The 27,520-nt window shown below is 45.4% G+C and overlaps 1 protein-coding gene across 1 annotated transcript; it reads right to left on the reverse strand.

Moving 5' to 3' along the window:
- On the reverse strand, positions 1 to 27,520 carry LOC137426853 (synaptogyrin-2). Its single transcript, XM_068115812.2, has 5 exons — positions 27,254 to 27,520; positions 15,582 to 15,779; positions 14,948 to 14,987; positions 13,614 to 13,756; positions 1 to 561 (listed from the first exon to the last, which is right to left on the reverse strand). Exons 1-5 carry the CDS (start codon positions 27,347 to 27,349, stop codon positions 391 to 393), a joined length of 648 nt encoding a protein of 215 aa, XP_067971913.1. The 5' UTR covers positions 27,350 to 27,520; the 3' UTR covers positions 1 to 390.

Here is a 27,520-nt window from a genome sequence, read left to right on the forward strand (position 1 = left end):
CAGCTTTCAAACTTTTATTTCAAAGAAACCTCAACAAACAGCTGAAGATGCAAATCCAAATCATGTGGCAGTTAAACTCACAACCAACAAACGTTCAGAATCAAGTGAAGAACAATACATTTCCCGAAAAAAGGTAAGGCACACCCATTTGGGCACTTTATACTAACAAATGCAGCATGGAGGATTGCAAACAAGGCCTCAATAGAGCAAATGCATTGTGCATTGTCAAACATCAAAATACCAAGTGTTCAATTAAACCTGGATTCGTTTTCAATTACATTTTGAAAGGGTAAACTCCGAATTGCTGGCACATCAAATGTAAAAAAGCAAGCAAGGCTTTTCTTTGGCTGTCAGTGCAGTACATCACAATCTTGGCATGCCATTGTAACCTCAGTAGTTTTGGGGAATGTCGTTTCTCTGCTCTGGCCCAGGCTTTTCCGCATAGGACTGTTGGTAAGATGATCCGGGTACTTGCGGTCCTTCTCCACTTGGGTCTGTGTACTCGTCCCCGAAATGAGCTCCCAGTTGGTATCTCTGCCAGGCCAGGGCTGTCTGCACACACTATGTACATGGAAGAAAAGTGCGGGGTTGGTGGGGCAATCAAAATCTATACACAGCAAGAACGTTGGGGTGGTGGGGAGGAGGGGGGGGGGGGGTTCTTTCCATTTACTTGTGCTGAGAATTTATTGCTTATGAAAATGGTTATTTGGGAACATATACAATTAAATTAAAAGTTGCAGGTTCAAGATTGTACATCTACATGAAGCAAAATACCTAATTATTTAAACATGTCAATTGAGGTGGGCTGAGGGTGGACATCCATTTTGAGGAATCTCCGACAGTAATAAAACCTCTGTTGCTCAATGATAGCAAATATCTGAAGAGATGAATGGCTATATTACCACAGGTGTTGTAAGATTTTAATATCAAATTTGTGCGAGTCTGCAGTTGGGATCATTTCTGTTCAAAAATTACATTTTCAACAAAATGTTTTTTGTTTAGAGGGATTCTGCATGCTAGTCTCAAGTTTTCCCGACCCAAGGGTCAAACCTCAGTGAGCAAGACAGGTTTAACTAGAACACCGACATCACGATGTTGACCGATATGCCTCCACCCACATTATTACATCATAACAATTGTACAAAGTTTGATTTTAATCCATTCAGCCATTCTCAAGTTATCACATTTTACCTGACATGACCTGGCCTCTTGACCCCAAAATCGAATAAGTTAATCTTTGCATCATATATACTGTCGTGTTGCCGGGGTGAACGACGGATAGCCGAGCAAGCTTTACACTCCGAGGCATTCAATTCAACTATTGCGGAGATTATACGTGCGGGGTAATGAGGCAGCGAAGGGTAGCGAAGCTCTTACCTTCACGGACCCCACTGGATGTCTTCGAACCTGGATAATCAACTCAAACCCGACACAGCATTATGCAAAAATACCAGCTTTATTGAAAGAAATGCCGGTTACAAAAGAATGTGCAAACCAATATCCTAAATGGAGCGCCCCCATACACAACAGAAGAGGATGATAAAATAACAAAAGTAAAAATGTAGTGCACTCGGCTTCGAGCGGCTCTTGAACCCCGTCGGGAATAGTCACAGCCCCTGTGGCCTGCGCGGGAAAACACGCCTTCATGCGCAGTTCGTACACGTGAAAACAGGCCTGAGCGCGTCATTCGTTCACTCCAGCCACACTCGTCCTCGCCGCCTGCTTCACACAGCACCATCTCTCCGGTTCACTCGGCACGGCCCTCAGCCGTCACGAAGCTACGGGCCAAGCGCACCAGAGTCCACAAGCCATGACCGCCCCTCCTCACGATCGTCAAAACCCAAAGCCAGGGATATAAAATGCCAACTCCAATGTCCCTGGCGCAAGAGTAAATGTCCATGTCTGCTTGCAAAAGCAAAGAGGTACATGTGACTCCTCCCTTTCAACGTCCCGACATTTTGTCCTCTTGCGCGAGGGACTGCTTGTAATGCTTGTACCCACGGAAGAGCGATAATGAATGCCAATGCTCGTGATGAATGTCCCAGGTGTAAGAAAGCAAAATGTCGGGAACAGTCTTTTGGTTTTCAGAGCTCTTACCTCATCCGACGATGTCTGCGCGCGGTCCAATCAGCGAGTCCCATCTGGTCGCTCTATGGTACCGGACCAATCACTGCTCTTCTGGGCGTGGCCTCACAGACCTGCCTGCTTGGTGTTGCGATGTGGTGAAGTGGCAGGTGGCGGTGCCCAATGTCCTGCTTCAGGGTGCTTTTATTTAACGTTTATTTTAGGTGTAGTGCACATGGCTGGTGTGTGTGGCATAAGGAACAGAGGAGAAATCACAGAGGCCATTTACATACAGGGGATTTACCATTAATCCCCAACTAATTAACATAACCCCACCCCTCATCATGGGCACAGACACTCTCTTACGCGACATCTGGTCTAACAGATTCCCTACTTATGGTACACATGGGGGTTTCTTCATCTTCACGACAGTCAGAGCACACTTCCTATACAATTTTACCTGAACTACGATATTCCATTGCCTACCCCTTCACCCCCCCCCCCCCCCCCCACCCATAAATGTAACAATACTTAAACCAAGTTTGTTCAAAATCCCATCCACGGTTCACGAGTTGGCACGGCAACATAAGTTTTACTTAACATGACCTATGACCTTTGACTCCATGACCCCAACATGTAATCGGTTCATCTTTACCTCATTATACATACCTGCAGCAAGATTGACTAAAATCCCTTCAGCCATTCTTAAGTTATCATGGTAACAAAGTAATTGCAACATAACATGACCTCTGAGCTTCGACCTCTTGACCCCAAAATATAATCAGGTAATCTTTACATCATTACACATACTTGTACCAAGTTTGAATTAGATCCCTTCAGCAGTTCTCAAGTTATAAACCCATCACAGACTTTGACCTATTGACCCAAATTCAAATCAGTTCATCTTTACATCATAATACATACTTAAACCAACTTTTGTCAGAATCCCATCACTAATTTACAAGTTATCGTGGTAACAGAATTTTTACCCAACATGACCTCTTGACCCCATAATCGAATGTATTTATATTTATATTATATATATATATACACTTGTACCAAGTTGGACGTTTTTTTTTTGTTTTTTTTGTATCCTGAATCGAGGCTCGTGAAAGAGCCAACATTTACTTCACAAACAAATCAACCAGACAAACAAAATATATAAAAAGAGGGAGCGGAAAACAAGATGGGGAGAGAAGGGGAAGCACACAAACAACATTTGAGAGCAGGGAGATGTGTGGAAGGGGAAGGGAGAGGGCTTGGGGGGAGGAGGCGTGGGAAGGGGGGGGGGGTGGAGGGAGAAGTATAAAAGACAAGGACACCAAGGACTTCCAGGACAGAAGTTGGTATTTCAAAAAAGTGGAATTGGGCCATTCTTATGTGGAAAAAGTGGAATGGCCTTCAGCCATTCTTAATTTATCACATTAACGAAAAGCCTATTAGACTCTGACCTCTTGATGCTGAAATCTAATCGGTTCATCTTTACATCATAATATATTGTGGTGTCGCCGGCAATTGAGATCACCAGTGACAGATAGCCGAAACAGTCCAACTCCGAGGCGCGCAGCCAAAATTGCCGGTTGGTTTCTCACGCGCGAGATGGAAGGATGTGAGGCGCTTACCCGAACAGAGCACACGGGTTTATACCGAAACCACCACGAACAGACACGACAAATAAATTCAACAATAATGATTTAATGAAAATAAAGGTAAAATTAATTCCCATGTGAGGCACCTCCACAGACCTTCAATACAGACAAGGGAACAGATTATAAAATAAAATTCCCTTAGCCGGCCGGCACTCAGCTCTGGTCCCAAATGGCTTTCTGGAGGTTGGTGGTCATCAAAACTCGAAGCCCCACAGGCAGGAGATCGGCAAAAGATGGTGACAGCGCCAAAGTCGCCCAGGCCGCGAGGCGAAGACAGCCCCTCTCTCTCTTCGGTTCCTCCAAGCTCCCAAGTGAGCCCTGCAGTCCCAACGTTACTTCCGATTGCCACCTCTCCTCCACAGCGCACACAATCGCCAGCGTCCTGCTCCACCAGAACACTGCACAACTGACGAACCAAAAAACTGGCCAGCTTCTCCTCAAGCACAAAACCAAAGATTCCTCTTCTCAAGCCCAGCTTCTCCTGGAAGCTTCTCGCTCTGACATCACCCCAACCAATCGCAAATCTTTCACATCACCCCACATTCTTCTTGACCAATCACAAAATTTGGGGCGTGGCCTCACAGCCTTCTTTTACACCCTTCGTACCACTCTGGGGGCATGGCCTTTTTCCTTATTAGGTCCTTCAGGCGGGCTTAGTTCAGGAACCTGTTTGCTTGGCCTTTGTCGGCGGTTGTTGTTGTTTAAATGGAGTTTCTGCATGGCTGACCTAGTGGTAGATGTAAAACGTAGGGAAAAGGTCCCAGAGGGCATATCACGCCCTGGGGAAAACCAACTTGATCCTTAACTAGTTAACACAGCTTCACCCCTCGTGTGAAGACAAACAATCATAAGCTACAGTTTCCCTACTTAAATACATGGAGATTCCTCTTACACATCCATGGTCCATGCTATAATTGTACAATCCTACCTTTACTATGAGATTTCTTCACCTACCCCCACAAACATAACAATATTGCACCAAATTTGGCCAAAATCCCATCACTGGTTCACAAGTTAGCTTGGTAACAGAATTTTTACCGAACGAGACCTCTCACCTTTGACCTGATAATCTAATCGGTTCATCTTTGCATCATTATATATGTACTTGCACCAACTTTGACTTTGATCCCTTCAGCTGTTAAATTATCGTGGTAACGAAAACCAATCATGGATGGACAGCCAGATGGATAACTCAAAAACAATGCCTTCGGCAACTTTGTTGGCGGGGCATAAAACTATTTTCAACAACTCAAGTGGGAAAACATTCACACGAGGTACATCCAATTATAACCCCCAAGTGACATAAGCATGTTGATGGGGTCCTCAAATTGGGGTCCTCCCCCATCCTAAACCTCCAAGACCGAGTAACTACCTAAAAACTTCATACACACAGTACAACCACCAGTTTTCAACTGAACACACACACACACACACACACACACACACACACACACACACACACACACACACACACACACACACACACACACACACACACACACACACACACACACACACACACACACACACACACACACACACACGATTAAATCAACCAAATTGTTTTCAAGTTATCTTCATATGGAGGGCTTTGCTGTGTGCTCTAATGAAGTCCTCATCTGCAAATAAACCCCAAATGATGATAAAAGTGGAACAAGAAAAGATTTGACAGCTGGAACAGCAATTTCTGATTACAACTAGAAAACTATGGCAAAGTTTCAGAATTACAGCATGGCTGCAATGGCACAGCAAGATATTTACACCTTCATTGAACTTTTTCTCCATCATGTTAAGCTGGACAGAAACTGAGAAATTGGTTTCCAACTACAATGGGAGAGATTTTTAAGTCTTTTTTAAATTTTTCCCTAAAGCAAACTCTCAAGTGGATAGAAAGATAACCTATGGCCTCTGCTCTCATCCCTGCAACCCTTCCCAACCCAACGACACAAGTCTTCTAGAATGCCATACATGCTGAAAGCTCACCTCCATTCTCTCATCAATAGTCAGTCTCATGCTCCTCCCAAATCTATCAAAAGTGCTGCCTGGAGTCATCTAATGCTTTCTCCCATACCCCAAACCTACTCTCATCACCTCTCCTTTCTGCCACTCATATGCAATGTCTTCCTATTCCCATTTGATGCTCCATCAGTAGATGAACCTGCTTTCATCTACTTGGCTCCTTAACGAGTTCAGATTTCTGTACCCCCGCACCCATCCCCAACCAAAGTTGTGGTCATGAACAAAATTGTAAACAAATCCAAGACCGCAAGTGGCGCTAGACAATACACGTTTATGAAGAGAATTTGTGTTGCTCCACCTTCGGCACTCAAGGTGAGGGGAGCAAATGAAATTGCTACAACCTTTGCCGTATGACCCATAGATGTATTCGGTCGTTACTTATTATGCAATCTCAACCAACTAAACTTGCCAGATCTGGATCCGAACCTCAACCAAAATCGAAGCTTGTTTTTGTCACCGACCCAACTCATACACCTAGATTTGTCAGAATCTGTCCACAACTTTGAGATATATATATCTCTCAATGTTGAAGAATCACATAAAAATTTGAGGATCCAGTGTCCACCAATACTCTATAATCTATCTACGTCCGATGGCGAAGCAACCGTGACATAGTTTTAGGCAGCGATCAAACACAGTCAAGTAAAAGGTCAAGAGTACGCACACTCATAAAACTACATACCGAGCAATGCGTACACACGCACACATGTAAAAGGTAATACGAGGTATCTCTAGCACTGATCAGCCATGAAATCACAGCATGGCCGGCTGAAAAGATAAACATGTCGTGTTGGTATGATGCTAAAGTTGTCGGCTGGGTCCGAGGCCTGGTGTCATAGTGAGGTTGTACACACTGGACACAAGATGCTAAAGTTTATTTTCTCCATTTTTTTGATCCAGATGTGTTTTGTTTTGCAGTCAATTGCAGGTTTAACTCGAGCAGTGGTTCTTAACCCTTTTATTGATGCCCAAACTCCTTCGGTTCTCAGAATATTTTCTCCTACCCTTTGTCAAAAATCAATGACTTGGGACAAGTCTTAGAATTAGACTTCAAAATTATATTATTCGCACTCCTTTATGAACTGGCCGCCATGCTTCACATCCCCAGAAAAGACGTTTGGCACTCCCAGGGGGTGTGTGCACCCAAAGGTAAGAATCACTGAACTAGAGTTCATAGAACACCTTACCCAATGCAGTGTTTATAAAAGCAATGGTCTTTTAAACTCTTACTTTGCATTGCTGACCGCAATGTATGTTTCCAAGTCACGATATTCCCCAGTGCCGAGTGCACACACGAGCAACAAATTTGATCGATCAAGATGGCGCAAAATGGCCAAGTCATGCAATATTTTGCCCAAGTAGTGCTAAACGAGGTTTTTGAAAGTGTCAAGATTGGTATTCTACAGTGTTCAAGTATAGAATTAAATTGAAATGAGGTTTTAAAGGATGCAGAAAAAAAAAAAAATTTATTCAGAAGTTTACCGCAGATTCGTGCCTGTCATTTGCGTCCTTGATGGCGTCGCTAAAAACAGCAAGTTTCCCATTTGGAATTATTTTCAAGTTTGTTTGACTGCCAAAGAGGCAGACAGACTAAATCAATTACCTCACTCATCTGTGCGCATGTGTGATTGGGATGAGATTCCATGCAATTTGCCAAATTCAGAACCAAATACAGTACTGATAAAAGTGCTGGTTCGTGCTCCAATTCATGTTCTGCAGTGTTCACAAATATATAGCATTTAAATTAAATAAAGTAGTTTCTGAATCTTCGACCGACGTCTGTAGACAGTGAACCAAATGCTTAATCTTTCGCACGTGGTGTGAATAAATAAAAGACAATTTTCAAAAAAAACAGAACATTTCATTTAAAGTCGTACACAATTAACCATAATCCCTCACCCACACCCTTTCCTACACTCTGCACAACCATGAAAATGTCAATTTTGGACAGCCCCTTAGTAAATGAGACCTTACATAAATCACCCTTACATGTGTACATCCATCAGGTACATCTGGTCCACATAGAGATCATTATTTTCATTAACAAAAAGTTGCATAAACAATTTTAAGCCATTACAAAGGTGCTACTAAACCAGCTGCGTCAACAACGATTGGATAAGAGAATACCACATTTGGCATCAGAGGAAGTACGAGATTAGCAAATCAACCGTTTTAGACGCTACTGCAAACAAATCCTGTATAATGTTTGCTTGGCTAAGCTGTCTTTTGATTTACAACGTCTAATTTAAAAGCAGCCTGCTCCATTAATCTCAGTACAGTGCAAGCGATTTGACATGACAGCTTGTGCTGAGAAGTTGCCGTTCAAAATAATAATCTTGACAAAGTCTTTAAAAACAGCTTTTCATGCAGTTGGTGTTGGGCTAGCGGCTAGGGTGCCGGCTTAGGATCCAAGGATCCTGGGTTCGAATCCCGGTCGATTGCTGAATTAACGCCAGGGGGGTTGACTCAGCCTGTCATCCTTCCGAGGTCGGCTAATTGAGTACCAGTTCACTGGTAATTCCCTGTTTGTCGTTAAAGGCGGCAAAAAGGGTTGGCGTCAGGAAGGGCATCCGGCCGTAAAACATTGCTTCAAAAAGGGGACCGAAAAACAACAACAACCACGGTTCCCGAAAAAGGCCAACCCCTGCTTTGCAGGGAAAAATGGCCTCTAAAGGTGGTTATTATTTTATATTATGCAGACTATAGGGGAATAAAGCAGCCCAGAAGAACGAAATGTATTTTTCCATTCCATTTTATGAGTTAGATCGTCAATCGATTGCTTTTCATGACAGGTCTCTCTGACCACCGAGAGATGAACTTTTATAGGCAACAGAATAATTTTATTTAACTGCAGTGAAGTCTCATTTGTATGCTTGTATGCAAGTCCGATGTAATCTCATCCTTGTTGAAATTTATTCCTTTGTTTAAAAATAAATAAAACTAATTTCATGTTCAGCATTTAAAATAATATACTTGTACCAACTTTGGTCAGAATCCCATCACTGGTTCACAAGTTATTGTGGCAACAGGATTTTTACCTCACATGACCTCTGACCTTTGAACCTCATGACCCCAAAATCTAACCAGTTCATCTTTACCTCATTATACATACCTGCACCAAGTTTGACTAAGATCCCTTCAGCCGTTCTCAAGTTATCGCAGTAACAAAAACCTATCACGGACGACAGACAGACAACCTGAAAAGAATGCCCTCCGGCAAACAGGCATAAAAAAAAAAATTGAGGGGTTGGGAGTATGGAAGGTTGGGCAATACACCTCTGTACTGCACATGTAATAAAGGTCTTTGGTAATAGCTGTCATCAAGCAATCAGCAACAAATGGATTACCCAGTACAAAAGGCTTATGTTTAAAACCATTTGAATGATAGGAAAACAAACATTTTGATGCACACAATGACGGCATAGATGCAATCCCCTCGTATCCCACCCAACTCCAGCCCCATACCCATCCAAAACCCCCAGTCACTAGACCTTGACATCAAAGGCTGGCTACAGCGATGACTAACATTGTGCCAACATTAATGTGTTGCCAACAATGTTGCCAACAACAAATGTTGTGCCAACAATCATCCGCTTCCGGTCCGGTATGAAGAGGACGCAGGCGTCACATGCTCGCTGCTTCTTCGACCGGGCCACTGTCAGTTGCTTGCTTTTTTGGTGGTCGTGCGGATTTTTTGGCCATCGAGTCTGCCCTCTGCATGGCCCCGGCTCTGCTCCCTGCTTCGCCTGCCCGGCTCCTTCGCCTGCTCGCTGTTTCCTCGGGTACGCTCTCGTGGGTTGTGACCATCACAGCGGTTTGGTGGCGGTTTCCTGCCGTGATCTAGATTTGTAGCGGCGGCGGTCGATTGCCGCTGCATTTGCCGCTTTGCCGTGATCAACCTTGGCCTCGTGATGGACTCTTTGCTCCTGCCTGCCCTCTGCTTGGTCCCAGCTCTGCTCCTGGCTTCACCTACCTGGCTCCTTCGTTTCCTTGGGCCCGCTCCCGTGGGTTGGGACCATTGTTTCACCTCCTCAACCTTGGCCTTGTCTCGTCTCTCCGCTCCTGCCTGGCATGGCTCTGCGGTACTCCGCCGCAAGGCTCCTTCTGCTCAATACCCGCTCCACCCCATCATGCATCTCTGCCATCAAATCAAATGGACTCCTCCGACGACCCAGGTACATTCACCGTGGCTCCGGTCGTAAGTTTGTATATTTGCAATCAGGTCACTCCATCCCAGTCCTCTGGTCGGCTCAGCGCACTCTCACTCATCGTCCCAGCGCACCTGGTCACAGCAACGTACACGATCGCACCTCCTGCCTACGAACCCTGGCTAAATCACCTGAATTCATCCCTGCTGTTCAAAACAACATCAAGCTCACCCTGTTCAACACCCGGTCGCTCAACAACAAATGCCTCATCCTGAACGAATACATCCTGGATAACAAACTGGACTTTCTCTGTCTCACCGAAACCTGGCAACAACCTCTGGACTACTACACACTCAACCTCACCACACCCAATGGATATTCCTACATCAATGAACCACGCTCGGGGGGCCGAGGTGGTGGAATTGCCGTTATCCACCGTCAAGACATCAGGACCAGCCTCATCCTCATCATTTGAACACCTGGCTTTTAAACTCTGGTCGCACGCAGTCAGTCATGGCTGTCGTCTACCGCCCTCCCAAACCACACCCATCATTCCTGTCTGACTTCTCCTACTTCTGACCCAGCTATGTTCCCTCTCCCCCTCAATCCTCCTCCTTGGTGATTTCAATATCCACATGGACCACTGACTCCACAATAACCACTGACTTCACTGATTTACTCACCTGCTTTAACCTCACTCAACATGTCGACTTTCCTACCCATATCCGTGGTCACATTTTGGACCTTGTCTGCTCCACTGGATTAAATTTGCACCATCTCTCTGGCTCCGACCTCACCCTCTCTGACCACTTAGCTATCACTATGACCATCAACATCCCCACCCCAACACCAAGACATTATTGCACTATCACGTTCCGTAAGCTAAACGCTCTTTCACCGACCTCATTCTCATCCACCCTCTCTGAAAAAATGTCCACTTCTCCCTTCGTTGACCTCCACACCCCTTCCGACCTCACCGACTACTACAACCACACTCTCTCTCCTCCTGCCTTGACCAGCTTGCGCCTGTAAAAACCAAAACAGTTTCTTTCACCCATTCTGCTCCCTGGTTTACCCCCGAACTCCGCCTGATGAAAACTCGTGCTCGCCAACTTGAAAGACCCCGCAATAAAACGTGTCTCACAGTTCACTCCCAAGCCTACAAGGACCACCTACAACACTACAAAGATGCCCTCTCCCGCACCCGCTCCGCCTACTACTCTCAAATTATCCACTCTGGCTCCGGAAACCCAAAAGCACTCTTCTCGACAATAAACAAACTCCTCCGCCCCCTGAACACCACCACCCAGTCATTCACCGTAGACAACTGCATCTCCTTCCTCTCTTTCTTCCAACGCAAAATTGACAACATCTACAACAGCTTGACCACCGCCGCACCCGCTCCCCCTCCAACCACCTGCCCCCCCTTGTCCTGCCATCCCCTGTCCCGGTTCTCCCCAATCTCCCCTACTGACCTCTCTGAACTCCTCATAGGAATGAAAACTGCCACCTGCACTCTTGACCCCATCCCCTCCAGCTTTGTCAAGGCCTCCCTCCCTGCTCTCTCTCCACTTATCATTGCAACAATAAACTCCTCCCTGTCTACAGGCATCCCACCTTCCCTCAAAATTGCTGCTGTTACCCCCATTCTACAAAAACCTGGTCTAAACCCTGACACCCTAAACAACTTCAGACCCATCTCCAACCTACCCTTTCTGTCAAAAGTTTTGGAACGCGCTGTAGCCACTCAACTCAAACATCACCTCTCTGCCAATAACCTGTATGAAACATTCCAATCCGGGTTCCGCTCCAACCACAGTACTGAAACTGCTCTCCTCAAAATCACCAACAACCTTCTCCTCTCCTCTGACGCTGGCAACCTCAACATTCTCGACCTCCTCGACCTCAGCGCTGCCTTTGACACCATCGATCACACCATCCTCCTCACCCGACTTGAATCCACCTTTAACGTTACCGGCACTGCCCTCTCTTGGATTAAATCATACCTCTCTGACAGACGCCAGTTCATCTCCATCAATAACTGCAAATCCCCCACTGCTCCCCTCCCCCAAGGTGTCCCCCAAGGTTCAGTTCTTGGCCCCCTCCTCTTCATCCTTTACCTGTCCCCCCCTCGGTCACTTGATCCGCCGTCATGGTCTCCAATTCCACTGCTTCGCTGATGACATCCAGCTTTTCATCTCCACGAAGTCCGTCTCCACCGACACCCACTCTATCCTGACAAACTGCATCACTGAAATAAAATCCTGGCTTCAAATAAACTTCCTCAAGCTTAACTGTGATAAATCTGAAATAATCATCATTGGCCCAAAAACACTCACAAAATCCACCCATAACTTTGCCCTCAACATCGACGGTATCCCAGTATCCACCTCCCCTCACATCCGGAATCTTGGCGTCATCTTTGACCAAACCCTCTCCTTCGACAAATACACTAAACAGATCACAAAGTCAGCCTTCTTTCACCTGAAAAACATTGCCCGTCTCCGCTCATCCCTCTCCTCCACGGCTGCAGAAACCCTCATCCACGCCTTCATCACCTCCCGTCTGGACTACTGTAATAGCCTCCTCTATGGTTCACCCTAAAAAATCACCAATAAACTCCAATACATTCAGAACTCCGCTGCCCGTCTACTCACCCATTCCCGGACCCGTGACATCACCCCCGTCCTTTACAAGCTTCACTGGCTCCCCATCCCCCAGAGAATCCAGTACAAAATCCTCCTCTTGACATACAAAGCCCTCCATAACCTGGCCCCATTCTACCTGGCTGAACTCCTCTCCAGACACACTCCCACCCACAACCTCCGCTCTGCTGGTACCAACCTCCTGACCCCCTCCATCCGGACCAAATTCAGATCCTGGGGGGACAGGGCCTTCTCCATCGCTACTCCCACCCTCTGGAACTCACTACCTCACACCATCAGAGACTCCTCCTCACTCACCACATTCAAAACATCACTAAAGACCCACCTGTTCAACACTGCATTCAACATTCAACCCACAGCATTTAACCCCTGACTATCTCTTCTCCTTCTCCCTCCTTTTGCTTTAAATATTTCCCTATTGATTCTTGTCTTTTTGCAATTGTGGTTTTCATGTATTGTTATGCATTATGTTTTCCACTCTGTCAAAGCGCCTTTGGGCTACTTGAAAAGCGCTATACAAAATAAATGAATTATTATTATTATTATTAAATATGCCAAATTGATCACAGTTAATTACAAATATTGACAGGTTGTCAAAAACAAATTAAGGTGTGCATGTTTGGAAGAAGTAAATACATATAGCTTTATAAATGCTTAATTGTAATTTTCCAAAAAACAAAAAAAACCCATTGGCAGAGGGGTAGAAGAGTTGTTCTCTTGCAATGTTCACCCACAACCCCGACCTCCTTCACTGTGCTCACTCACAATTTGCACAAATTAATGTAATTTAAAGGTCTGACCATGTATCCACACTGAACTTCACCCACCCATGTCCCTTCCTTCCCATTGACCTTGCTCCTATATACTTTCAGGGTTTTTTTTTTTTTAATGAAAGTCCTCTCCCCAAACTTGATAAACTGCTGTTCAAGGCATCACAATGCAATTCTTTTTTTCCTTTTTTTTCTCAACTCTGCAGAGCAAGTTCGAAGTCCAAGTCCAAGTCCAACCCTGCTTAAAACAAAGGAAAGCAAATGCAATTTCAAAAATGCCGACGGGTTGGATCATACCCAGGAGATTATGGAGAAGAAGGAGAAGGCGATGACAGCTTGGGCACTGCTAACAACGATCTTCAGAGCCGTCACATTGTACGTTTTGGACCACTGGTTTGTCAGCACACAGAAACCAATAAACCAGAGGAATGAAAGTGCACCTGGGCAAAGATGGAAGTTTAGGGAAAGTGTGACTTCAAACAATGTAAGGAGGTAATCTATTATAATAATAATAGGCAATGTGTGTGTGTGTATGTGCATGTATGTATGTGCATGTAAGTGTGCATGTCTCATCCATAACTTCAAAACCATGAAACCGAGCAGCCCCAAACTTTTCATGCGTTCTAATCAAACTCCAAGGGATTGCATGAATGAAAACTGGGTGTTTGGGTATGTTTGAACACCCCTTTTGAAAATCAGTGTGCAATCTTAGTCATCCCTCTGTCACATCGCTGGATTCAAAGCTGCCATTTTGTTTTGGCCTATTCAACCATGTCTTGCCTTGGAAACACGATCTACTCTAACAGACTAATTAAAGCAAATAATCAAAATATTATTTTGGATTTGATGATCACAGCATGTGGACTAATTAAGTGTTCCAATGTGGAGTGACATCTGACAATTTAAAGAAATTAACAATTCTTATAACCAAGCGTATATACCTATTTACTTTAAGCAAGCAAGGCTCTGATCCCTCCTCCATATTTTCACAAGAAAATGTGAAATTTCCAAAGCATTACACTTAACTTTTCCTGTCTTCTACTGACTCCTCTCCAGCCGAGCTCACCCAGCTCTGTCCCCAAATATTCCTGCAGGACGCAGAAGATCTGCCAGCAAACCGCTTCTCGTGAAACTGCCAAAATCGAGACTCTCTACTCACCTTCACTCCTTCATTCCTCTTTTCTCCCACCTCTGGAACAAACTCGCACACTCTTCAATCCCTCTCCTCCCTCCAGGTCTTTAAAACAGCTGTTCACCACCATCTCTTATCTTCCCCCACCCAAAACCTTGATCTTTTCTGTCCCCATTAATGCACCCCAAATCCACCTCCTTCAAATTCCTTTTTCTTTCCTGAAAGTCTTTGTCGTGTCCATCTTGTTTATCCCGTGTACCCCGCCCAAGCCCTCTCCCTTTCACAGATCTCCCGATGTCCCTGTTCTCTGTTGTGCTTCCTTCTCTCTCTCCCCCTCTAGTCTCCCACTCCCATTATTATATGTTATATGTGCTATCTCTTACACGAGCCTCGACTTGGTATACAAAAAAGGGTATTTGGAATTTCATTGCGTTACAAGTTTTAAAATTGCAATAAAACTTGTATTTAAAAAAATTAATAAATAAATAAGATGACCCACCAGCCAGCATCAGATCCCCCAGTACAAAATACTTCCTCTCCTGCACACAAGCAAGACGTTTTGAAAGGTAAATAAAGATAAAATGAGTACATGACTAGTTAGGGAGGGGTGGGACTGTGGGGGGAGGTGAATAACAGTTACAACAATCAATCTGCTAATAATCAACCGATTATGACATCTCTAGTGCCCTTGGTGGGTCATGTAGAGCGACGCCCTGCAAATGAGGAGACACCTGGCATGAAAGAAGAGGTTGCCTCTACATCTTAGATTTTTGACTGTTGAGATAAATGGTGCACAAATCTTAAGTCCTACTTTTAAAAAACAAAGGAAGATCAAAAAGCAGATTTAAATGGAAGGAGTGCATGAATTTGACATGGCAGAGGAACAAAGTAAACAGCCAAGGGAAGTGACTGCTTAGCATGCACCAAATACAAGCAAATGAAAAGTCACGGTGTTGGAAGGTTTCCATTTCGATTAAACAACTGCAGGAACGGAAACAAACTTAACACTTCAGAGAGAACGGACGTGGAAGCAACAATCGGAACAAAACGCATTTCCGAAGAAACTTTATGGTTCATCATTAATATATGATTCACTCTGAAAGCAGTGAGTGGGGAAATGTGTGTGAGACAACCTGCACACTGCTGAGTTGTGGAAATCGAGTGTCCACTATGAGGAAGACGAAAGCCACAAGTATGGCGATGATGCCCACAGCCAAGCCATAGTGACATGTACTTGCATTGTCGTTGAAAACGCACTTCAGCGTCGTCCTTCCCGGAGAATTCACATAGCCCTCGTCGATCAAGCATCCACTTGTAATGAGAGCAAACAGCTGAGGGAAGGATCATGGAATTGGGAAATGACTCAGTAGGGGTCAATGGAAGGGTTGGGCATAGCAATAAGGTCAAGGATGAGATTATGATGTAATGATGCAAAGTTAAAACGGATTGTTGCATCATGAGGAACACCCTCCTGCACACAAGCAGGGTTTTGTGCTGCGGCACTGTAATCACGTATAGACCCTGTCGGTAGCTGTCAAGTGCAAGTGATGCAAGTCATACACAAAGACTATATAGATTGAATGACCTCCTCCTATATACAAGTTTCCTCTAAATAATTTAAGACTGGGTGAGGAAGGAATAGCTTGAGTTATGGGTAGAGGAACTAACAGTCAGGACCAATGAAGAGTCAGCAAATTGTATGCATGTGTGTGAGAGGTGTGGATGGGGATTAAGCCATAAGAGAGGGGAAATGTTCATTGAAAAGTCAGTAAAGGAAAAATGATACAACACAGATGGCACAAGAGAATATCGTATCAGCAGTTCAGCTCATGTCGCCTTGCCACGTGGGTTTGGTCCTAGATTTGATCCATGATAGTCACATTATATTAAACCAACATTCTGGATCTCGATTAACCCACACGAGGTTTTGGACAACTGCTGGGCTCTTGGAAGCTGAAGGCCGCATTGGGCTTGACGGTAGAGAATCGAAAGGACGCCGTCTAATCTGCTCGCCTCACGCTTGTTGTGTCTTCGACGCGCGGTGTTCGCCACCGCCATTTTGGACCACTTCCCGCATGAGTGGCTACCCCAGTTTCAACAGCCGCCAAGCTCCTGAAAGTACTCTTTGGGACGCCAAGCTAAGTGCCGGCTGAAGGGGTTTATTTTCATTTTCATTTCATCTTTCCCTTGACGCCACTTGAAAGTGGTTGGATGTCGATGAAAGCTAGTCTGTTGGGAGCCGTTGGTGAGGTATGTGGATGGACAAAAGGACCACCGAGGCACTCGGAAACATGGTGGTGGGATGATGAAGTTGGAAAGAAGATTGACGAGAAGAGGAAGAAGTTAAAGGAGTGGCAGAAGGCGAAGGGTACGGGAGCAGAAACAGCAGAGCATGAAAGTTATAAGGCAGCCAGGAAGGCTGCAAAGAACGAGGTAGCAAAGGCGCAGGAGGCATGTAGGAAAATGTTCGGAGAACGCTTGGATTCGGAAGAGGGTCAGAAAGCAGTATTCAGGATTGCAAAGGAGATAGCGAAAGAGAGGTGTGATGTGATGGGGGTGAGTTGCTTGAAGGATGAAGTGGGACAAATCGTTGTCGACCCAGATGGAATTAAAGGAAGATGGAAAAGATATATGGAAATGCTGTTGAATACAGAGAATGAATGGGATGGCAACATAGAGAGTAACCCTGTTTTAGGACCGGCAGAGAAGATAACTGAGAAGGAAGTTGAGGAAGCGATAAAAGCAATGAAGGGTAGAAAAGCGGGAGGGCCGACGGGAGTTGTGGGAGATATGTTGAAGGCAGCAGGAAGTTGGGGTGTGAAGAGAATGACAGAGATCTGTAATCTGGTGGTGAAAGAAGGCCGCATTCCAGTGGCTTGGGAACCGAGTACCCTCGTCCCTCTATACAAGGGGAAAGGTGACCCTCTGGAGTGTGGCTCGTACCGAGTGATAAAGTTATTGGAGCATGGAATGAAGGTATTGGAAAGGGTGTTGGAGAGGAGGATAAGGAAAAAAGTGAAGATCGACGAAATGCAGTTTGGATTCATGCCAGGAAGAGGAACGACAGACGCGCTTTTCATTGTGAGGCAGTTGCAGGAGAAGTACATGGAGAAGAGGAAGAAGTTGTTTCTTGGGTTTGTTGATCTGGAGAAAGCATTCGATAGGGTACCACGCAAAGTATTGACATGGGCATTGAGGAAGTTAGGAGTGGAGGAATGGTTGATCAGAATAGTGATGGCAATGTACAAAAGAGCGCGCACAGCTGTAAGGACGAAGGACGGGAACAGTGGTGAGTTTGAGGTGAAGGTGGGAGTGCATCAGGGGTCGGTACTAAGTCCACTACTATTTGTAGCTGTGATGGAGGTGCTGGCTCAGAACGTAAAGGAGGGTTTACCATGGGAGTTGTATGCAGATGATCTGGTGTTGATTGCGGAAAGTATGGATGGACTGAAGGAAAAGATGAACACGTGGAAGGAATGTATGGAGACAAAAGGTCTGAAGGTGAATATCGGAAAGACGAAGGTGATGGCAAGTGGTAAAGCATGTGGTGAGTTGGAAAGAACTGGGAAGTGGCCCTGTGCTGTGTGTAGGAAGGGTGTCGGAGTGAACTCCATTCAATGTACAATGTGCGCTGAGTGGGTTCATCAAAAATGTAGTGGTCTGAGAGGGTCATTCACCAGTGTGGCAGCTACATTCAAATGTAAGGTGTGCACAGAGGGAGCTGCAGATGGAGGAAATGTTGAGTCGGATCTTGGAGACGGCGTGAAGCTGGAAGGTGTGAAAACATTTTGCTACCTCAGAGACATGCTGAATGGAGAAGGTGGATCAGACTCGGCAACGGTTGTTCGAGTGAGATGTGCATGGAAGAAGTTTCGGGAACTGAGTGGCGTGCTGATGAGGGGAGTGTCGTTGAAGCTGAAGGGAAAGGTGTATGCTGCATGTGTGAGAAGTGTTATGATTTATGGGAGCGAGACATGGGTAATGAACGTAGAGCAGCAACGAAGGTTGGAAAGGGTGGAAATGCGAATGGTTCGACGGATGTGCGGAGTATCGTTGAGAGAGAGGAAGACAAATGATGAATTGCGAAAGATGATGGGAATAGAGCCTGTGATTGATGCTGTGAAGAGGAACAGGTTGAGATGGTTTGGTCATGTGTTGAGGAAGAATGAAAGTGACTGGTTGAGAAGAGTGATGGAAATGAATGTAGAAGGAAGCAGAGGACGGGTAAGACCGAGAAAGACTTGGCTAAAGATGGTGGAAGAAGAAATGCGGGCAAGGGGGTTAACAAGGAGAGATGCAGAAAATAGGGCAAAATGGAGAAGATTGTCATGGGGACCGCAAGGCTAACCCCCGCTCTAGCAGGGAAAATGGCCTTTAAAATGCATGTTGTTGTATTCTGGTGAGGTCTGAATGGGACATCTTGACAGACGGCGCTGCACTAGCATACACGCTGTCCTATCTGGTACAATTTGGATGTAAAGTCCTGAAATGTTTCAAACATGCCAATAAGAGATCAAGTTTATTTGTTTCTAGCTCTTCCACGAGCCTCGATTATGTATACCAAGGTCACTCCCATAGTCACCCAAACCTTTCTTTTATCAAATGTTATACAGTATGTAGGGCCCATGGTAAGATAACAGGAAATGGGATGTATAATTACTATTAAAGACATAAAATTAATGGGACGATGGGAAAAAAATATATAAAATACAATGGCTTATAAACTGCATGGGGAGAGATTCCAACATCATTGGAATGTCCTGTAATGATGCTGAAGCACAAGGTCTGCTGCTCTCACATGACCGGCATTTTTTTTTTTTTTTTTTTTTTTTTTCCTCTTCCGAACAAGCACCGGCAACAAATATATCAGTGCCCATTTGTACCATTAAAATGGTACAAAAGTGTTTGGGAAAGAATTGGACTGCAGCATCATCCCCCGGATGCATGCCTTCCGTAGATTCAGCAACACTGTGTACCCACCCCCTTCCCCACTGGTATTGTGTTGTGGTTGCCATTGGCTAATACCAGCTTATCTGCCTTGTGATGGTTGCCGTTGGGTAATACTAGCTCATCCACCTCATATCAAGAGTTCCACTACCCTTCTCGACTAACAGTCGCCACAAACTGGTCCAATCCAGATGGGTGCTTTTAGGAGACACCATCTCCTTACTGGATGGCCATTGGGAAAACCTTGATTTCATTGACCTTGTCAAGTGTTGTTTTTAGTCTGGCAGGGTGTCACATTCACCCTCCACTAGCAAAGCCACTGAGGGGTGTCGGTTTAGTTGCCAACAATCCAACCATGCGGCAGGTATCACTGGGTTCCATGTTACCAGTGGCAGCCCCAAAGGACTGACCTGGTTCAACACCCTGTGCTCTCAGCTGTCCAATCTTCCCCAACTCCAGGATTTATGCGTTCTTCCAATAAACTCCCTAGTTAAACTTGGAAAAAACCCAAACTAAATGCATGACTCCACTCTTCCATTCCTTGCTTCACCCATCTGCAAACCAGCCTGCCAAAAGCTATACAATTCTATTCTTTCCTTCAAGGCTTAAAGCAGGTGGTGCACCACAGTTACCACTTGATGGAGCAATACTTAATCTACTGGTGCCTCCACCCAAACCCAACAGACTACAGTTACAGCTTTCCATCTCAGTAACCAACTGGCTAACAGCAAACTCGAGTTTGCCACCAAAGGAAACCTAGTCAAGAATGAAGCATTCCCCCAAGTACCTTGGCATCACCCTTGATCGCAGCCTCATTCCACGATCATAAAGGGTTCACAGAAAAGATAAAGACCAGGGTAAACATTATCCAGAAATGAGTGGGCACCAGCCTGGGATCAAGTGCACACATCCTTTACACTGCTTGTCTTGCTATGGTGCACTGTTTGGGAAGAGAACGGCCACACAAAACACATGGACACGGTCCTGAAAACACTGATGCGGATAAATCAGCGGTACACTGAAAACAACATCTGTGCAGTGGCTCCCAGTCATGTCTAACATCCCACCCCATATTGTATGCCGGAAGGCAAGAATGCTGAGAGCTTGACTGTATCAAAGCCAACCCAGAGCTTCTAATGCATGAAGACCTGCAGAATCTACCAAATATACAACTCACGTCACGTAAACCGTTGAATAGTCTGACATTTGCAGAGCTACAACACATTGTGAATGAGTGTCACGTACGGAAGTTTGATGAAGGATCTAGGGCAATCCCCCCCGCCCCCCACCCCCCCCCCCCCTAACAGTGCTGTGACTTGCCTGCTCAACAGACTTAGATCTGTGAGCTGTAATTTGTCATATGCAAGATTAGACTCCAAGTATTCCTAACCCAACGAACTTAATTACATGTTGCAGTGTCGCCATCCCTCACGCATCGTCTCCAATAGTTACCTTGCTGGCCTCTGTTAAGTTGCTTTAAATCTTCGAGGAAAAAAAAGAAGTACTTAAATACTGTATAGGCCTAGTCAATTTTACTATGAATAATAACACGCATGTGTAATCAATTGTAGAGAGTCATTTGTTGACCACTTAGTATCTGACTTCTGTTACGTGCTCCTCCCCGACCCCCTGGTCATGGTGTACCTCAGAGCCCCGAGAGGAGGCACGGCAGAAAAATGTGTTATTCCGTATGTCAAAGATCAATGGAGAAGCCACCCCAATTGTTACTCACAAACAAATATTGTATTAAGATCACACAAGAATAACAGTACAACAATAATAGTAATCAAAAGTACAATCAATATGTCCTATGATGGGACCATCAGTTTTGTAATATATAACTCACTGTGCTCCAAGTGAGTGAAACAAGAACATCCCCAATGTCTCTTATTCCCGGCTTCAAGCCAAAGTTGGTTCGCTCCAGTGATCGCCAGAACGATGTCCAATCGAGACCAGAATCCCGTTTGGATGGCAAGAACAGTCCCGCTGCCAAAGCGGGGCAAAGGTGCCCTCAAGGCGACTGGGAAATCCAAAGGCGCCCTCCAGGCGACTGAGAGATCACACCCTCGGGTATGGACGTTCCACAGCTCACAGTCGGCAACACGCAGACTTTCCACTCAAAAGCCACACACACACACACACACACACACACACACACACACACACACACACACACACACACACACACACACACACACACACACACACACACACACACACACACACACACACACACACACACACACACACACACACATCGACGTCTGAAAGCGGTGAAAATGGTCGAAATGAGACGAAACCGTGAGCGAAGCGCAAGTCCTGCACGAGTCAAAATGGCCGACGGCCCGGTCTCGTGGCGCAACAGCACGACGATGATTCTCTCCTGAATCGATCGCAAAAACCTGACACGCAGGTTAATCTGTCACAGCGATAACCACTCTGTCGCAGGAATCCCTTTCCTGGGAAACCCGAAAGTTCGCTTGTGACTGTTGTTCGCCAACGTTCGCTCCAGACCGCAAGTAGCTCGGCTCCTTCTCCGACTCACTCGCTCCGCCTTCTTTTTCGTCCTGTTCCGGTTTTATTTAAAACATTAACTTTTAACTTTTGAAAATAGAAATATCTATTTCCTTTAAATGCAAACAATAATAATACATGGAATCAGAAATGTTTACAAGTGGATGAAAACCACAACAACGGAAGTGACGAATCCATAACACTTCCCTGCGTGTGATGCTGGTAATTATGCTGCAATGATGTGTTGCACCACAAGAATGCAGTTACGGAGCAGCAAAGCATCATCATTCATCAGGTTATCATTCATCATTTGTTGAATGTATCAAACCATGACATTATTTATATATATATATATATATATATATATATATATATATATATATATATATATATATATATATATATTTATTGTTTTTAAATTTTTATTTTTTTATTTTTTTTTAGGCGTGACAGCACAACGTCGTACAAGCTGTAGATCATGAAGATGCGTGTACGAATGATTTAAACACCTTTGGAAAAGATGTACAATTATGCCCAATAAAATGCGTGTGCAGAAGTTGAAATGGATTTTTTTGTCAGCACAGAAAAAAAAGCATTCTTTCCATCATGATGAACCCAAGAGTGAATGACACCCATGCAATGAAAGCACCGAATCATCAACACCAAACAAAAGTTACGGTCATGCCGTGGCAAAGTGCGTCGCACCATCTTGTGCGGTTCCCGCGCGGTGGTTCCACGACCGGTCAAGGACGTGAGGCGGAGTATCAGACAATGCACCACACCACAGTTTATCTTTATTTTATCATTCCCTGTGTCTGTGTACAAGTCCGTATGGAGGGTCCCTCATTGAGAATTAGATGTTACCTTACCTTTCATTTTTGTTATCCTGACATTCATTTTCATTAAACAGTTATTTGTTGCATTTCATTTCTTGTATTGTTGATTTGCCTGTCATGTACATTTATTTGTTGTGGGGATTATCAGATAACAACCCCAACCACCCCCCCCCCCCCCCCCCCCCCCCCCATGTGCAGTGCAGGTAAGGACCTCACTACCCTGCACCACTCCCCCTCGTGCAAAAGGTAACGCCATAGTTGGGTATACGCCTCAAAGTTAAAACTCGTTTGGTCATCTGTCGCCACTGAGGTCTTCACTACAGGGTGGTCACGACAATATTGTTGGTTCATTTGCCATAGAAAGCTGTGTCAATGACGTTTCCTTTTTTAAGACGAATTCAAGCACTTTCCAATTTCTTTTCGGAATCTACCCATTGAACCACCTTTAGAGGCCATTTTTCCCCGCAGAGCAGGGGTTGGCCTTTTTCGGGCACCACGGTCCCCTTTTTGAAGCAAAGTTTTACGGCCGGATGTCGGAATCTACCCATTGTTGGAAGCTAATCATAGGTTCGCTGCGTGGTGTCGTTTCCAACTCTTTGGTGGGTACAAGATGGTCAGCCAGATGTGATGAAACACGGGCATTGAAGGAAAGCAATAAAGCATTTACTCTCTTGTACAAGCTATTACCACAAAACGATGACACATCAGACATGCAGTGAAGCTTCAGTTTTTGCGAACACAACATGCATTTTAAGGCCATTTTCCCTGCTAGAGCGGGGGTTAGCCTTGCGGCCCCCATGACAATCTTCTTCATTTTGCCCTATTTTCTGCATCTCCCCTTGTTAACCCCCTTCTTGCCCGCATTTCTTCTTCCACCATCTTTAGCCAAGTTGTTCTCGGTCTTCCCCGTCCTCTACTTCCTTCTACATTCATTTCCATCACTCTTCTCACCCAGTCACTTTCATCCTTCCTCAACACGTGACCAAACCATCTCGACCCGTTTTCTCGAACAAAATGGAAAAATATCAGTTCGACATCTTGTGCGTTGTGTGGAACAATTCTGCACACAACAGACAACAATGCAAAAGGAGACGGACAAAATGTCCACAATCTTTCAACTACATGAAGGCTCGGTGATATTCTTGGAATATGATGCATTTGAGGAAGCGCTGGACAATATTCCATGCATGTCGAAAGGCGAACAGTAAAACGGAAATGTTTTTTTTTATGAAAAGGAGACGGAAGGCAAAGTGAAATTATCTGCAAGAGAAAAACTTTCACGTAATGACCTTTGGAGTAATTTTGGATTCCTTGATTGCTGAACTTCGCTTCAGAAAATAAGTACATGTAGTACTTCACGAACAGGTTGTGCTGTCGAGCAGAGCTGAGAACACTTTGTACTGCTATCATTTGACACCTTGATGCACGCTTGCAGAGGTTGTGCAATTCAGATTTGCAAGAAAGTTTACTTGAGAAGCTCATTCATTTCTCTGCTTACCTGTCCAAGATCAAAAGATATTTAATCGCCGCAGAAGTTGCTGCAGCATAATCGAGAATCCAAATGTTGAAATAGCACTGTCAATTTACCGAACATTGCATGTGGCAAACAGAAGAATGCTCATTTTCAGTTCTCAAGTGTGTGGAAGACATGTTTAACCTGACAGACACAGACACAGACAGCTGTTGCCCGATATCGATTAAGGGACCTTTCTAATTTGACCATTGCATCTGCCATTACTCAAACATCAAGTTTTTATGACATTAGATGATTTTGCGGGTAGTAAAGCTCATAAAAGAGCAGTCTAATCATCTAATCTGTGCTATGATCTATGTTTTGAATAAATATTTTGTTACAAATGTGAATTAATGGTGGGTAACGTGGGAACATGCCATGTTAGTACAGTGCTTATGCAGCATTATTTTGGCATGGCCATGTCCACTTCTAGAACTAGGAGCAACGCCCTTTCTTTTAAATTTTTATCAGCTGAAGTGGCGTTTCCCGGGGAAATTCAATGAAATATCTATTTTAATATTTCCTGCATAGAAATCACAAAACGTATTACTCCGACCATAGCCCTCGGTCTTTCTCTGCATGAGAGAGGAGGCCCACACAAAGTTTGGTTTGCATTGGTTCCTGCGAGGTCCGAAAACAAACGAACCTGCATATATTAGTGTAATAAAAACTTTTCTTCCAGAAATCTGAGCATTTTCTCATGCCTAGGGGTGGTCCGTCTCTCTCTCTGTCTTGACATTTTAAATGGTCTTGGGCCCAGCAAACTCTGGCCCTGACGCTCGGGACGAGATGCCACACAATTTGACAAATTCAGAGCCAAAGTGCGATGATGACTGTTAAACTGGAGGTTCATGTTCCAATTAGTGCTCTGGTGTTCAAAATATGTAATTAAATTGGAATCAAGTAATTCCTCAATCAGAGACCGATGTCTGTAGACAGACGGACAAAGGGAACCAATTAAGAACTCGACTCCGCTTTTCGGGCAATAGAACCGAACAAAGGGAGTGTTTTGGGGGACACACCAGCAAATCAAACCACACCCTGCTCATGACCACACATTGCCCCTGTAAGTGTAACTGTCACTCACACTACAACAGCCACCACCCTCTCCAACACACACACTTTTGCTAACAACGCGCATTTCCCCCGTCACTCACACGCTACACAGCCCCCTCATAGCCCTCATAGCCCCCACTCCCCCCTCCCCTCAACATGGGTTTCTTCCATAGAGCTGTTCCTCAACAATTATAATTAATCAATTGTCCAACAGTAACAGCGATTCTTACAACATGTCAACATTACATTTGAAGTTAAAGAATGTGTTATAAAGGTGACAATCCACAATGCCCACCGGACAGTTCACCACACACCACACACACCACACACCACTCACCGACAATTCACCTCACACACACCACATGACATGACATGACTCACCGACAGTGCACCTCACACACACACCACGTGACTCACCGACAATTCACCACACACACCACATGACATGATTCACCGACAGTGCACCTCACACACACACCACGTGACTCACCGACAATTCACCTCACACACACACACCACATGACATGACTCACAGACAGTGCACCTCACACACACACCACGTGACTCACCGACAATTCACCACACACACCACATGACATGATTCACCGACAGTGCACCTCACACACACACCACGTGACTCACCGACAATTCACCTCACACACACACACCACATGACATGACTCACAGACAGTGCACCTCACACACACACCACGTGACTCACCGACAATTCACCTCACACACCACATGACATGACTCACCGACAATTCACCTCACACACACACACCACATGACATGACTCACCGACAGTTCACCTCACACACACACCACGTGACTAACCGACAATTCACCACACACACACACCACATGACATGACTCACCGACAGTGCACCTCACACACACACACCACGTGACACCGACAGTTCACCTCACACACACACCACGTGACTCACCGACAGTTCACCTCACAGACACCACGACTAACCGACAGTTCACCTCACACACCACGTGACTAACCGACAGTTCACCTCACACACCACGTGACTCACCGACAGTTCACCTCACACACACACCACGTGACTAACCGACAGTTCACCTCACACACACACCACGTGACTAACCGACAGTTCACCTCACACACACCACGTGACTCACCGACAGTTCACCTCACACACACCACGTGACTCACCGACAGTTCACCTCACACACACCACGTGACTAACCGACAGTTCACCTCACACACACACCACGTGACTCAGCGACAGTTCACCTCGCACACACCACATGACTCAGCGACAGTTCACCTCGCACACACCACATGACTCAGCGACAGTTCACCTCGCACACACCACATGACTAACCGACAGTTCACCTCACACACACGTAACTAACCGACAGTTCCTCACACACACCACGTGACTAACCGACAGTTCACCTCACACACACCACGTGACTCACCGACAGTTCACCTCACACACCACGTGACTAACCGACAGTTCACCTCACACACACCACGTGACTCAGCGACAGTTCACCACGCACACACCACATGACAGCGACAGTTCACCTCGCACACACCACATGACAGCGACAGTTCACCTCACACACACCACGTGACTCAGCGACAGTTCACCTCGCACACACCACATGACTCACCGACATTTCACCTCACACACACCACGTGACTCAGCGACAGTTCACCTCACACACACCACGTGACTCAGCGACAGTTCACCTCACACACACCACATGACTCAGCGACAGTTCACCTCACACACACCACGTGACTCAGCGACAGTTTACCTCGTACACACCACGTGACTAACCCACCATCTCCATCTTACAAACAGAAACACGCACGACCAACTGTTCATTCATGTCCCTCTCAAACACCCAAAACTGCTCGATCGAACGAACGGTCAAACACACACAAGGCCCGTACCAAACACAGGAGTCTCACGATAGTCCGCGGCTGTGAAAAGAACCCTTTCAGAGAGAATTCGGTGCCAGATCTGCCGGCACCAAAAGCACCTTCCATCGCCCGACTCTTACGGACCGCGCGCTCGAGGATAAGCGTAAGCGTTCGCAAAGACGTAACGACGTCGCTACGTCTATTATAAGCACTGCGTCATTACGTCGGAAAAATAACGTCCTCACGTGACTTCCAAACTCGGGTAGGGAGATATGTCTGTCCAAATCCTCCAGTAAT

The sequence above is a fragment of the Myxine glutinosa genome, chromosome 5 (assembly GCF_964187855.1).
Source record: "Myxine glutinosa chromosome 5, kmMyxGlut1.1, whole genome shotgun sequence".
In the NCBI taxonomy this organism is placed as follows: Eukaryota; Metazoa; Chordata; class Myxini; order Myxiniformes; family Myxinidae; genus Myxine; species Myxine glutinosa.

Coding starts and splice junctions, on each gene's coding strand:
- LOC137426853 (XM_068115812.2), bottom strand. CDS start 27,349: ATGGAAGGTGCTTTTGGTGCCGGCAGATCTGGCACCGAATTCTCTCTG. Junction 14,988..15,581: donor CACAACTCAGCAGTGTGCAG/GTTGTCTCACAC, acceptor GCTTGTGTGCAG/GAGAGGAAGTATTTTGTACT. Junction 562..13,613: donor TCTTCTCCATAATCTCCTGG/GTATGATCCAAC, acceptor CCATGTACATAG/TGTGTGCAGACAGCCCTGGC.